Consider the following 14,031-nt stretch of genomic DNA (forward strand, 5'->3'; position numbering starts at 1 on the left):
GTCATGTAGGATCCATAGGGGTGGGTCTTTGCAGAAGGAAGAACGGGAATTGCTGATAAAAAAGCTGTTTTAGAGCCAAATAGAAAAGGTTCTGGCAAAGCAAGAGCTATTTGTCTGACTTTTGGTGCAGTTTAGCTCAGTGAATTCATTGAATTAAAAGAATTAAAAGACTATAATTCAAACATCAGGATGATCATTGGATTATAAAAGCAACATTTGCAGTACAGACAGTCTGTAGTGTCGTCATGTATGACAGTATAGTGTTGACTCACAAAGTACTATATTCATCAAAAATGTTTACAGCATAAGCATGTTCGATGAAAAATAAAAAATAGTATCTCTGATGAGTTTGTTAAAGGTAGCCCAATGAAACAACCAGGTTAACCACATATTGTGGTAGCTCTGTAAAAAGTGCAAAAACCTCTCTTTTTTTTTTGTTCCTCAGCTACTTGCCCTGGTTTGAAGTCTTCTACAAGCTGCTTAATATCCTCGCAGATTACACTATCAAAGGCCAGGTAAGTCATGAACGGACGACAGCGAGACAAAAAAAAGTTGCTTCACATAAGAATATCGCTTCTTATCTCGTACAATTCTGAATCGATTCACAAATCCCAAAAATGGATGTTTTAATACTCAAGTGCGAGGGCAGCGCAGCACCCGCACAATGTTCAGCACACACACACGCACAAAATTCATCTTCTTTTTCCTCTCTCACTCCATTACACACAAACCAACTTGTGTTTTTACAGGAACATTGAAGCGGTGATGTCAGTCAGTTTATGACACTTTGATTCCATTCTTCTGTGGCAGAGAAGTGGGCGATCCTTCCACATAAATGCAGTTCACTTTTTTACTCTCACACACCTTTCTCTGCTTTTCCTGTTCATCAGTCAGTGACCTTCATCAACACCTGTTAGTTTCACTGTCAGTTATGTGTCATATTGCAGTTCAGTGGATTAAGGGCATGAGTCAGTGGTTTGGCACACAGTGGACTAGAGTAAGAGTCTAAAAATGGAGCCTCCCTCCCTATGTATTCAATCAGTAATCTGTTTTGAATTGAATTGTGGCACCGAGAAACATTTCTAATCATCATCTTGTTCCGAGGACATGTGTTATATCAGAATTCTTGACTTCAATCAGGAATCTGTCAGCTGATTTCTTCACTCAACATGTGGCTTCATATTAGCTGCTATCAGTGTTTTGTTTTGAGCTTGTTTTCACATTTTCTTTCTCTTTTTTTAGTTTAGCTCCACTTTTTTGACCTGATTTGTGACATTCTTGGCTTTAGATGCTGTAATTGACTGCTAATTTCTGTTTCAATTGATTTATTTTTAACACTGATACATTGGTATACATGTTAACAGTTCCCAAATGTGTCTGTAATAATGTGACAGAGACAGCAGCAGCATGCTAATGTCTGTTTGGGCTTCTTCACAACAAGCTGTGCACAAGAGAGATAATAAACTGACACGACAGTATAATCAGTCGCACTGCTGCCTGATGATAAGATGAACACAGTTGTAACAGAAGTATGACGTGTAAGTGTCTTGTATTTCTTGTAGCTTTTATTCTGTACAGACTGGGCAGCTTGTCTTCCATGGAATGAATTAACCTTTGGAGTTATGTTTGTCTTTCTTGCATGAGAACATGTTTCTTTGAATGACTGAACTTGTGAATGTTTCAGGAAAGCCAATGGCAAGAGCTCCTGGTGTCACTACATACGCTCCCTATCCCCGAGCCTGGAGTTCCCGTTCATCTGGGTGTGGTGAGTCTGACGTCACCACATCACGTCCATAGGAGACATCAGGAACATTCTTTGACCACACTGTGAATGATTTTAAATGCATTGGTTTGGTTGTTAACTACCAAAGTGACACTGACTCTCTTGTTTTCTCCAGCATTCCTTCTTCACTGTGCCTGACACAAGGGAACTCCCCAGTATACCTGAGAACGTGAGTGTTGTCATTGTGACATTGAGTGTCATTGTGCTTTTAGTTTGATATTTTGGCTCTGACACCAACACAACTCATTTAAGATCACTGAGAGATGCTGAAAGACAGCACAGTCAAACATCTCAATCCCCTCACTTTTGGCTAAGCAGAAACTCACTGTTCATATGATTGACTTGTGTCCGTGAGCAGTGACATTCAAAATTTAGAGCTCTTGCCTGTTAGCTGAAGAATCCAGGGGGAACTCCCAACAATTTTACTCATCACAGTGTGTTACCAGGTGTTGGGGAGTACTATTGCATATGTGAAAAAAGTGTATAAAGCATAGTCTGACTGACCGGATGTAGACTGTGGGTATAAGCCAGCCATTGACTGCCTGTTGCAGGTGGCATTTTCCTCCCCTTCCGCTATCTGCGTGTTGCCGTTTTCAAAATCTCCATCACTATGTGAAACAACAAGAACTGAAAATGGCAAATTATATTTTCAGTAAAAGTCATATAACATAATCAAACTGTGGAGATAGTTCTGGCTATGCAAGGCTATATAAAGCATTGTGTGGCTCCAGAGGGAAACATCAGTTTTTTAAAGATAATTAACCAACAATATTTGAAAAACCAGAAGGTCCTTAAAAAACACTTAATGATGTTCTGACAATATTTTGATTTTGCCACATTTTCACAGAAACATGTGGAGGCCAGTCCCCACCATGAAAATAAATAATTATAGGAAACAATTAGATTAGTTTATATCTAACAATTATGACTTCTAAAATTTTGAGGCACCAAGTCATTAGTTTGATCTACAAAGTTGTTGATTTTGACCTTGTGAATAATGATAATGAGCTACTTTGATCTACTATGCTGTAATTATGAGGTATGACAAGTGTTGTTGTTTTTTTGTTGTTGTCTTTTTACTTGCATCCTTCACTAGTCCAGATTTAAAATGATGGCATTTTTCATTTGTCAATTGACATAGCTACTGGATATTTAATGTGCAAGATTGAGCTGTATGACTTGAACCACAGTTTATACCATTCATACTTTACCTTTACAAATAACTCTCCTCTTTGTTTTTCTCTTATTGTGTTTGACCCTTGCAGAGAAACCTAACAGAGTACTTTGTAGCAGTAGATGTCAATAACATGCTTCATCTGTACGCTAGTATGCTTTATGAACGCCGAATCCTCATCTGCTGTAGCAAACTAAGCACTGTAAGTAGAGTCTACTTCCTGTTTCTTCTCTCCTGTACAGCTCTGTTCATTATGGTCTCTTTTAAATCATACTGTGACATCTGTTTACAGGACCATAGCATTTACACTGTGAGCTCTCTGAAAAGGGTTTTTTGAGACTTCAGAATGAAATGTTGCTGTTTTGAGATGTCTCTTCTTCCCCTTACATTAAATGTAAGATATGAATGACTTTAAGTAAAACTTTGAGTTGGACTTTATGCAGTGGCAGCAACCAGTTTGGATATCATCTGAAATCAATAAAAACCAGTGTCAGAGAGTGCACATATTGATATGTGGGACAGATATCTAAAAGAAAATGATGATGATATGCTTTAAGGTTTTTATGTGGAAATTGTCATTGTTACTTTCTGCTGGCCATTTTTCATTTGAAGGACTCAAACAAGAAATGACTTTAGACTTCATAGTTGCTGTGTCATCACAACTAATGGTCATACAATGACTATAAAGAGTTATATGCGTGAGAAACAACTACAGTACATGACTTTATGGACAATAAAACCATTTTCCATGTGGACTGAGTCAGTTTTACTGTTTCCACTCAGCCATTCTAAAAACAAGAAAATTTGCAAAACTGAAACATACATTAAATGTGGATGAATACTAAGATATGAAGAAGTTTACTCCATAAATGGATTTATCCTGCACATTATTCCATTATAACAGTCTCCTTGTTTACTGTAATGGCATTTTTTTCAACTGCACAGCAGAGCCTAGAAGGTATCATGGAGGAAAAAAAACAACAAAAAAACTCCAACCAATTTGTGAGCATGAATTAGTAATGAATACTCACAAATTACATATTTTGTGCTGTCAGATTAAAACATGTGCACATGAATTAACAGAACATAGCATGAAACATACTGTTGTTTTAAGGGATGTCAAAGATAACGCAACATAAAAAAAAGTATACCCACAAATCTTGTGGCTTATTTAGATTAATATTTGGCTACACAGTGGTATATGTGCACCTCATAGCAGCCAGAGCTAGCCAGTACAGCTGAAACAACTGCCAGAGTGGCATCATGACTGTGAATGGAAGAGTGTAAAAGTGGATAAGAAAAATGGAATAAATGTGATTACTGAACAATATTAATATGGAGGAATGAATTCAGTATTTGTAGGCACCTCAATACCAAAACACAACTGCTAAAGCTCACTGTCAAGGGACCATAACACTATTACAAACTCAGGTTTCATGTTTGCTGGTTCAACCAGTTATGGAGGAGCACAACACAACGTTGGGTTCGAACCATTGCTAAAATGTAAGTGTTGTTTAATGTTATGTTTTGCTATATGAGCACACATTACTTTTTCCCTTCATGACACTTGCTGGGCTCCATAGTTTGCCATCATTGTGTTTGAGAAAATAGTAATAATAAACAGAGTTACAAGGTGCTTCACAAAATACAATACAATATTCTTGTCTGCAACAGTATAATTGCCATATATATATATATATATATATGGCAGTATGACATCACATATTATGTTTTTGATATTTGTCCTCAGTTAACAGCGTGTGTCCATGGGTCTGCAGCCATGTTATATCCAATGCACTGGCAACATGTTTACATTCCTGTCTTGCCTCAACATCTATTAGACTACTGCTGGTGAGTATGCTGGGTATCATCCAGACACAAAACCAATTGAACACAATGTACTTTTATATATTTATACATCACTGCAAATACCAAGGAACACCTTATCTTTCACAAATAGTAGTTTTGTTTGTTTGTTTTGTGTCATTGTTATAATGATGACAATGTTTTTGTATTGAACTTTTCTCAACAAGAAAGTGCTAAAGTTAAAACATAAACATCATAAATACCGTAACTGTCAGATAGTGGCTGAGGCTTTTAGTTAAGTCAACTGCAGATTAAACAGGCCTTTATTTGAGCCAGGTTTATATTAGAGACAAGCCTTTATTTGTAATTTACCTTGTTTTATACATGTATTTCATGACACCCTCCTGTTTTCTGATTTCTTTCTATTTTTCTGTGTTGTTAGTGTAAGCTCAACAATTCCTGCACAGATGTTTCACTTAAACATTAATATTTCACATTAAAATAATTCCAGCAGTTCTTTCCTGAAAGGCTTTTAGTGTGAAACGCCGGCTGAAGTGTTGTATTTCATGAGTGTAAATAGTCTGAGTAGTTAAACATCAATTGATAAAATTGCAAAGTACAGAGAAACTTAGAGCAAAGTACTGATATGGTTATGCATATATATACAGTGTGTTTATCATATCCATCTGTGTAGTGGACTGTAGAAAGAGGCACTCCATAGTCCATGCCAATGAGTTATCTACCATCATAAACTTAGTAATATTATGTTAATGTTGTGTCACTTGGTCCATCAATAACATTTCAACTGCATAGAAAACACAATAAAACAAAACAACTCCACAAACACCACTCTAAATGCTCCTCCATCATCATACTTAAAACATGCAGAAAGCAAGGGGTTTGCAGTTTTAAGTACAGGCTTGAGAAGTGCTCACATAGATCCAGGAAGTCTGAGGGAACATTAGGAGAACACTGTATGACATCCAGGAGTTGATATCTGCCAGGCAAAACTTCACGGAGCCTGAGCAACATTACGTGTTACAGGAAAATACAACTGATTATCATCAGCATAACAACAGAGAAAGTATTGAAAATACAAATCTCACTAAAGTCAGCAAGTGCCTGCTTAGTAGAACTTAGGTCAAGAGCTAATTTGTACAACCTCCATAACCCAGCTATTATCTGAGGCATAAATGTTGTGTAACAGTGTCTATGGGTCTTTTTTCAGTGCCCCAATGCCCTACCTCATTGGAGTACATTCCAGCCTGATGGAGGTAAGATTCTATACCTGGCATACAGAAACTAGGGCTCATACATATCAAGTGTCTCAGAATCACTTCTTGGAATCGTGCTGAAAGTGAACCTAGTACTAAGAACACTCCTACCTCAGAGAAGCTTCCTAACTGACTTTCAGCAGGGAAGAGGATTACTCTCAGAAGAGAGGGTGACGTTGCTATTTTACCACACTCAGAGCTGCAAAGTAGAAATGATCATGACATCATAGTTCTTTGAGAGTTTGGTTTGGTTTGAAACATTAAGTAAAATTTAAAATGCAGAATATAACACTATTTTTTTTATTTGTGAGCTATAAATAGCTTACAGGGTTATATGGAAAATTAACTGAAACTCATAAAATGAAATGTAAAATCATCAGTTCTGTCCAGTCACATGGTTTTACAGTGTATATTTGCCACATCTTGCACATATTGGACTTTCAACACCACTCCTTGTTAACTTATGTGCTTACCAGTGGGGAAAAAAGGATTTCTGTAATATCACAGTCTTCTTTCTATGTCAGGAAATGCACTATTGTTGTAATAGAGCTGAAATAGCCTTCATTATGCAGCTGACAACCAGGCGGGGAGTTTTAGTTTTGCATTATTTTTATGAGATACAGTTTGATTCGCTACAGTTTCTCTTTCTCTTTTTGTCAAATCAATACTTTAATAAGCTTGTTGTCATCAAGCGTTGCCAAAATATATCTCCTCTCACAGATTATCTCTGCCTGAACACCATCTCAGGTTAGGACTCCTCTAGAGCTCTGCTAAATATCTCCACAGATAGGAGTAATTTTTTTAAGTTAACAAAGCGGATCAAGTGCTTTTACTCCTAGTCCCTAAAGAGTGATTTCCTACTCTGAGACGCTTGACAAATACAGGCCCTGATCATGAAAGATTTAAAGCAAAGTGTTTTTTTTCTGCTTGCCTTTTTTCTACCTGTTATTGTCAGATTTTAAATAGTATAGTATACACCTGTCTTACAAGCACAGCGACTTTGTGTTTTTAATTGACTGCCAGTATGCAATGTGTTCTTTCTGTTCCTTGTAGAAGGTTCGAGGGATGGCTCTTGATGATGTGGTGGTCCTGAATGTGGACACAAACACCCTGGAAACCCCCTATGAAGACCTCCAAAGCCTGCCCAACGATGTGGTGGGCAACAGTACACTACATATTTAGAAAAGCAGTCCACTTTTTGAATATGAATGTAAACATTGTCAAAGAGAAGCTGCAGGTCAGCACATTACCATCACCATGAAGGCCCAAACACACTGAAAGCGATAAGCGATGTGTCTCATTTGACGCGCGTCATTTGATGCTCCTGTGGCGCACTGCAGGCATCAGATTTGAAATGACACAACACCACAGAACAACACAGATTTGTCCTGTTCTCTGTATTTACTGCTGCATAAGTTGGATGTAATGAATGAATAGAAAGGAGAAAACGCAGAGCAGGAAAATGAAACTATGATTGTCTGTTTCCACAGTCAATCATCTGATTATTTATTTGTGCTTCGGAACGTAACCGCCATGAAATAATCAGAAAATAATGTTTTATTTCTCTCATTCACTCTACCGCCACTCGCTCTCCTCACTCGACCACCGCCGTGCTGTCTCTCTCTCTCTCTCTCTCTCTTGCTTATGCTCTCAGCTCTCTTGCGCACTCTCTCTCTTTTCGACTGCAGAAAAAACAGTTTTGGTCGCTGGGTCCTCATTTGACGCTCCAAAGTCAAGGTTGGAGTAGGGGTGTCGAGACAGATTTATGCGCCTCATGATGCTTTTGGTGCATGTCTGGACGTCTAAAACAAGAGGTGCACTTCAAAACACGCGCTACAGATGCTTTCAGTGTGTTTGGGCCACTAAGCATCACTGTAGATGCCACCCTAATCTTGATCTTCCATTTCTAACTTAAGCATAGAAATGGGATAGTTACCAAATCACATCTATACAGTAGATATATGGCAGCACTTATTCACAAATGTTTTCACACTCACAGAGCGACAGTATTATAAGATTCACTTTTCATTCAGTCATTTCTTTCTCACACAGCAGTTATACAGTTGTGTTCTAATAATTGTGTTTAATGTTCCCCTCAGGTTTCATCTTTAAAAAGTCGTTTGAAGAAGGTTTCAACAACAACTGGAGATGGTGTGGCTCGAGCCTTCCTCAAGAGTCAGGCTGCTCTGTTTGGCAGCTACAGAAATGCTCTGCAGATCGAGTCGGTCAGTACATAGATGAGAAACAACAAGAGTGACAGTTCAGAGTGAGTCAAATTGACTGGCCGTTGTTTGGGCAGGTGACTGAATAGCAATCATATACTCACCTGGTCCTGGCGGCGAGTCAGTCAGTCCTGCAGTGTCAGACGGGTTGAAGCTGTGGTTCAATGCCAATTTTGACCACTTTATAGCAATTCAATACAACTTTTAGTTATTTTTTCCGATATCTTTTGAGTTTAATAGGAATTATGGAGGTGTTTTTGCTGAAATAAATTATTCAAGGTTTCGACAAGTTTGGAGTGCATCTTGAAAACCACCATGGGCTACACCTCAGATGCCGGGAAAGATCCTTTATGTGACCTGCATGTGATGGCACACCCCAAGTCATTTTGCCTCATGCAAGAACCACTTGTACGAACAGATTTGTTCTTAAGTGGCATGTTTGAGTGATTTAAGAGGATTTATGGCATTCCCCAATTTTCTTATGCTTGGAATTTTCTCTTGACATACAAACAAAATTCACAAGTTCAGACCTGTCGTATGAGTCATAAACAGACAATCTGTTAATCCTCACAGGGCAAAAAACAACAAACCTGAAATCATAATGTCATAATCAGAGTTCAAATATGATACCAAAATGAACTCAAATAAAATGTATATATATACTAAAACAAACTTAATGTTAAATTAAAATTCTGTTCACTAGATCGTCATCATCATGGCTGCCAGTTCACTCAGAGGTTATTTTTTTTAGATGTGATGATTTTTATTTCAGTCGTTGTTGTAAACAGCTGCCTCTGTGTCTCTCTGTATAAAGTATCATCCTGTGTTGCATAACATCTTTTAGCATCTAACTTCCTGTCAAAGCATTCACTCTTTATTTCTGTCACTACAGCGCTGCTCTGATGGATTCATATTTTCTAATACGACTACTGACACTGATAAATGTGTCCTCTGATATCTGACTGCAGGATTTGAAGCTCTTCTTACTCTATGGGAACATTTTTGTGAATGAAACTCACCAACGGAGCAGAACAGGTCGCCTTATATGGACATTTTAGGGGTGTTTATTATGCAAATTATCAAAACTCACAAAATACGTCAGTTAGTTTGTTGAATCCGACTTGGAATAGATTTAGGATACGAGAATGTTCTTGCATGAGACCCAATATGTCCACAGCATTTTTTTTATTAACAAGGCCAAAAGCAAGTACTGATGGGCACTGAATATTAGATGCTGAACATGTTCTCTATCAATGTGTTGTACAGTACTGAGACAGTTTATGTGTATTCCTGCATCTTTAGGGCGAGCCAATAACATTTAATGAGGAGACTTTTGTGAACCATCGATCCAGTGCCATGAGACAGTTCCTCCAGAATGCTATTCAGCTGCAACTCTTCAAACAGGTACACACACACACACACACACACACACACACACACACACACACACACACACACACACACACACACACACACAGAGACAAACATACAGAACACACACACAGTTTTGTTTATCCCTTCTTCATACACTAATACATTCATTGGTTCCACCTGCAGTTTATTGATGGCCGTTTGGACCTGTTGAACTCAGGAGAAGGTTTCAGTGACATCTTTGAGGAAGAGATCAACATGGGTGAATATGCAGGTGAGGCAGCAGTAATATGGTAGTGTGTTATTTATCCAGTAGGTCCATTGGCATGGAAACACTGGGTGCATCTATACTTTGTGCCTACCCATTTTTAGGAGGATCACTGAAATAACAGTGTATTGTGTAAGTGATGCAGTAATAGAAAACAGCACACACACTGGTTATACACAGCAATGGTTTTATATCACTCAGCACGCACACTGGTTAATGTTGTTGACCTTTTATTGTTGTGACTCCCCCCCACAGGAAGTGACAAGACCTACCACCAGTGGCTGTTCACCGTGAAGGTGAGCAAGTGTGAAGGTTCTTACCTGGACAGACAGACAGACATTACCCTAAAACAGTGGTTCCCATTATATTATATTATATTATATTATATTATATTATATTATATCATATTATATTCAGTTAAATAATACAGGCTTAGCAATACTAATGACAATAACAGTATTAAAAGCCAACAGGTACTGTGTAAATTTACAGATAAATAATTTTACTTTAAATAAACAATGAATACAATTAAATATGTTAATATGTTAAATTTATTTCTTTCATTTTCGTCAGTTAGCTTTTATTTAAGATGTACAAGGACACAAACAAAACCAAAAAAAAGGTTTTGGGACATGAGAGACATCAGAGTGTTGATGTGGAGAGAGAGAACAACAAGCGATCACAGAGCCCCATAACACAGTGAATGTGCACAGACAATGATATCTGGATATTTGTCTTCTACAGGCTACAACCTGTCCGTGAAGTCATTAGCTGAGTCATTTAGTCTGTTGGTGCACATTCACTAGTCTCTGTGTAAAGAACTGAGATGTTTCTGCATTTCTTTAAACTCAGTTTTTTTGTGTCAAATCTTTCTATTGCTGCTCTGACACTCACTTTTTTCTGACTGCTGAGTTCCTGCAAAACATCAGCCCTGGAAAAGGGTTTTGTGTTACTATGACAACCAGCAACAGTGAGTTGTCATGTCAGCTGAGACTACCTGCATATTAAACAAAGTTTAATATGGTGATTTTGATATTCATTGCTTATTTATTCTGTTTTGATATGTGTAAAACATATTTAATGTAAATCTTGCCGTTTTTTTGATGTGGAGAAACATTATTAAAATACACAATAAATGAATTACATTTGATTTGGTTTGATCTCGTGGCACTCCTGGCCCGTCCTCACTTTGGGAACTGCTGCCCAAAAAAATAGTATACATAAATTTCTGTCACCTATTATTTGCTTGTTAGCAGCAGTCTTGACTACTAATAGCAACATTTTATCAAAGTAGGCTGCAGATACTCATCCGCGGCATATTTCTTACCATGCTTGGCAACCCATTGACCTTTCTAGCACCACCATCTGGCCACACTGATCTATTTCAGGACTGTCACACAGCGTGTTACAGTTCTGGAAGGCAATCTAACAGAACCTGGACATTTCAGTCACTCAGTGGTTAATAAAATGTATGTTGAAAACTCAACTTACAGTCAGGAGGGTGCAAAGTAATAAGAAACTTTATTCACTCTGACTGAGAAAGGTGGCCTGAAAGCTATGTTGCTGCAATTCTACTTATTAAATTGATAAAATGATAGCTTTCCTCTACGAGTGGCAGCACTGAGTGTACTGTTGGTGATCAACACCCCAGTCGATGAGTGAGGAAAAAATCACCATCACCATCTTTTAGTTTTTTTATGGTTTGTATTGAGTTAAATGGATGAACATCTTGTTCTGGTCAGTAGTCGGAGTTAATAGTGTTTCTTTTTTTTTTTTTTTTTTTTTTTTTTTTTTTTTTTTTTATATACATATCAAGGTCCTTTGATCTGGGCTATTCAAAATGTAACAGGCAGATGGCTGCTCATATTCATGTGCCTCAGAGAGTAAAGCCTTTGAATCTTAATAACTACAAGGTCTTCCTTCCAGAGCCTCCATCAGGATGTACCTTTTAGGATGCACCTCTACATTTTTCTGGGAAGCCTTTAAGAATCGTAAAAATATGTTCTTCATTCCATTCCAGTGTTGTCTTGTGTCTGTCATGATTACTGCAGCCTCTACAGTAGGTGCTGCAAGTGGGGGTTTAAACCTTTCCTCATGCAGTATGTAGTACTAATAATACATCTCAAGATAACTGATCATGGTACATAACAGAAACCCCAGTGTGGTTTGTGAGCTGCGCTCATGTATCCGGCACTAACAGATTCCCTAAATGTTTTCTGACAGAAAGGGGGCGGGGCTATCTTCAACACAGTGAAGACCAAGGCAAACCCGGCCATGAAGACCGTTTACAAGTTTGTAAGCACATCCCTGACTTCTTTAAAAAGCTGAAAATTAAACTTTTAGTTAGGAATGACAATGTCAATGATCTAATTGTGTTCATGTTTATTTGACAGGCTAAGGATCATGCAAAAATGGGCATCAAGGAAGTCAAGAGCCGGCTGAAGCAGAAGGTATGTGGCTGTACACTGAAAAACTATTCTGGATCATTGTTTTGTTGTTGTTGGAAACACTTTTTCACTGGTGTGTAAATTTTGAGAGTTTGAAACTTAAGGTCCAGCAGCAAAGTTGGTGACAGTTCTTGGTCTCTCCCTCATAAAAAATACCTTAAATATTACCCTAACTTACCTTACACTGAACCCCACCACCCCAGCCACGGCGTACAGCCTCCCTCCCCATCCCCCTGCAGTGCCATCACTCCTTTCGCCCATGTCAACCTCCACCTCCCCGTGTCCCCTCTCTGCAGGAGCAGGCAGAGAACGGCTTTTCCACAGCGGGGTCAGCAGTCATCGGCGAGGAAAACACATCAGGGTTTACCTCCTCCACCAGTGCGGTCAGGAGGGAGGGGCCACTGCGAACCTGGGACGACCACAGGCCAATCACTGTGCACTTTGGACAGGTGGGCAGAAATGAGGCGAGCCGGGGACGTGGTGAGGAAGAAAAGGTGTGGAGAGAAAGAGTTTATAGTTGCACTGTATCGATGTTGAACAAGAGATGACAATATGTAAACTGTAAGAGATGTTTCCATAGCAGTTATACCGAGGTAGCTCAGTAACATCTCTGCTTTCATGAACTGACTTTTTTCTGTTTTCTTTCTTTGCACTTTGACAGTTGAACTGTAGCACATTGTCAACTGCAAGTTTTAATTTCTTTCCCCATAAAACGTCTTCAAACATTGTTACAGTATTCATTTTCCTGTGTGTCTCCCTGATGAGGAAGTAGGTATACAGAATAAGCTGTGATCCCCTTTTTATGTCTCCACGCCGGCGACAGCCGTGGCCAGAGGTATTATGTTTTCAGGTTGTCTAGGCTGTCTGTCCCATTCTCGTGAGTGTGATATCTCCGGAACGCCTTGAGGAAATTTCTTCAAATTTGGCTCAAACATCCACTTGGACTCAAGGATGAACGGATTAGAATTTGGTGGTTAAAGGTCAAGGTCACTTTGACCTCACAAAACACGGTTTTGGCCGTAACTCCAGAATTCAGAGGCTAATTATGATAAAGTTCACACAAATGTCTAATAGGATAAAATGATGAAGTAATCACATTTTATATCCAACTTACTCTAAGTGAAGACTGCATGTTTCTCATTGGAAATTATTTGCTGGAATCATACATGTCAATATAGTGATAACTTCCATACACTTAACACCTTTTATTGAATTCAAAGTCTTCTACAAATATTATGAGTCTGGACAGACATGGATGTAAACTGCAACCTAACTGGTTGGCAGAGGCATACAACCACAAACTGGTATTTCTAGTTTATTCATATTATTTTTTCACTTCCACAGGCTCGGCCACCAATGCTGTTAAAGAGACCAAGCAGCAATGTGAGTCTGGAAAGCAGCGTTGACCAGTAAGCCTACTTCCTTTATATACAGCATACTTCACCATCCATGGTGCAATTAAGAAATAACATCTACATATTTAGACAGTTGATGCATGACCTTTTGAGCTAGAAGGGTAAAAACCGCTGATAGGATTCTAAGTTTGTAGAGTTTGTTTGAAAATTTAAAAAATATGGGGGTGTGGAGTTAAAAAGAAGTGAGGTAACCAGACCACTGTAAATTATGTACGGTAGCCTACATTAGAGTGACATTCACTACATTTGAAAGGTAGTGAAGACAGAGCAT

General features: G+C 38.5%; 1 protein-coding gene across 4 annotated transcripts in view; it reads left to right on the forward strand.

The window, feature by feature from the left end:
- The window catches only part of dennd1a (DENN/MADD domain containing 1A), a 34,051-nt gene that overhangs the window by 13,416 nt on the left and 6,604 nt on the right, over positions 1–14,031 (forward strand). For 2 of the 4 annotated variants that reach the window (XM_044333282.1, XM_044333284.1), the window contains exons 6-20: positions 446–515; positions 1,685–1,765; positions 1,899–1,952; positions 3,049–3,159; positions 4,708–4,808; positions 5,992–6,037; positions 7,091–7,192; positions 8,137–8,262; positions 9,562–9,663; positions 9,817–9,904; positions 10,154–10,194; positions 12,122–12,193; positions 12,292–12,348; positions 12,642–12,839; positions 13,690–13,754. In XM_044333282.1, the coding sequence (XP_044189217.1) occupies positions 446–515; positions 1,685–1,765; positions 1,899–1,952; positions 3,049–3,159; positions 4,708–4,808; positions 5,992–6,037; positions 7,091–7,192; positions 8,137–8,262; positions 9,562–9,663; positions 9,817–9,904; positions 10,154–10,194; positions 12,122–12,193; positions 12,292–12,348; positions 12,642–12,839; positions 13,690–13,754 (1,314 nt within the window). The remainder of the gene's footprint in view (positions 1–445; positions 516–1,684; positions 1,766–1,898; positions 1,953–3,048; positions 3,160–4,707; positions 4,809–5,991; positions 6,038–7,090; positions 7,193–8,136; positions 8,263–9,561; positions 9,664–9,816; positions 9,905–10,153; positions 10,195–12,121; positions 12,194–12,291; positions 12,349–12,641; positions 12,840–13,689; positions 13,755–14,031) is intronic. The other 2 variants (XM_044333283.1, XM_044333285.1) reach the window with 1 other exon arrangement.

Source organism: Thunnus albacares, chromosome 18, assembly GCF_914725855.1.
Source record: "Thunnus albacares chromosome 18, fThuAlb1.1, whole genome shotgun sequence".
Classification (NCBI taxonomy): Eukaryota; Metazoa; Chordata; class Actinopteri; order Scombriformes; family Scombridae; genus Thunnus; species Thunnus albacares.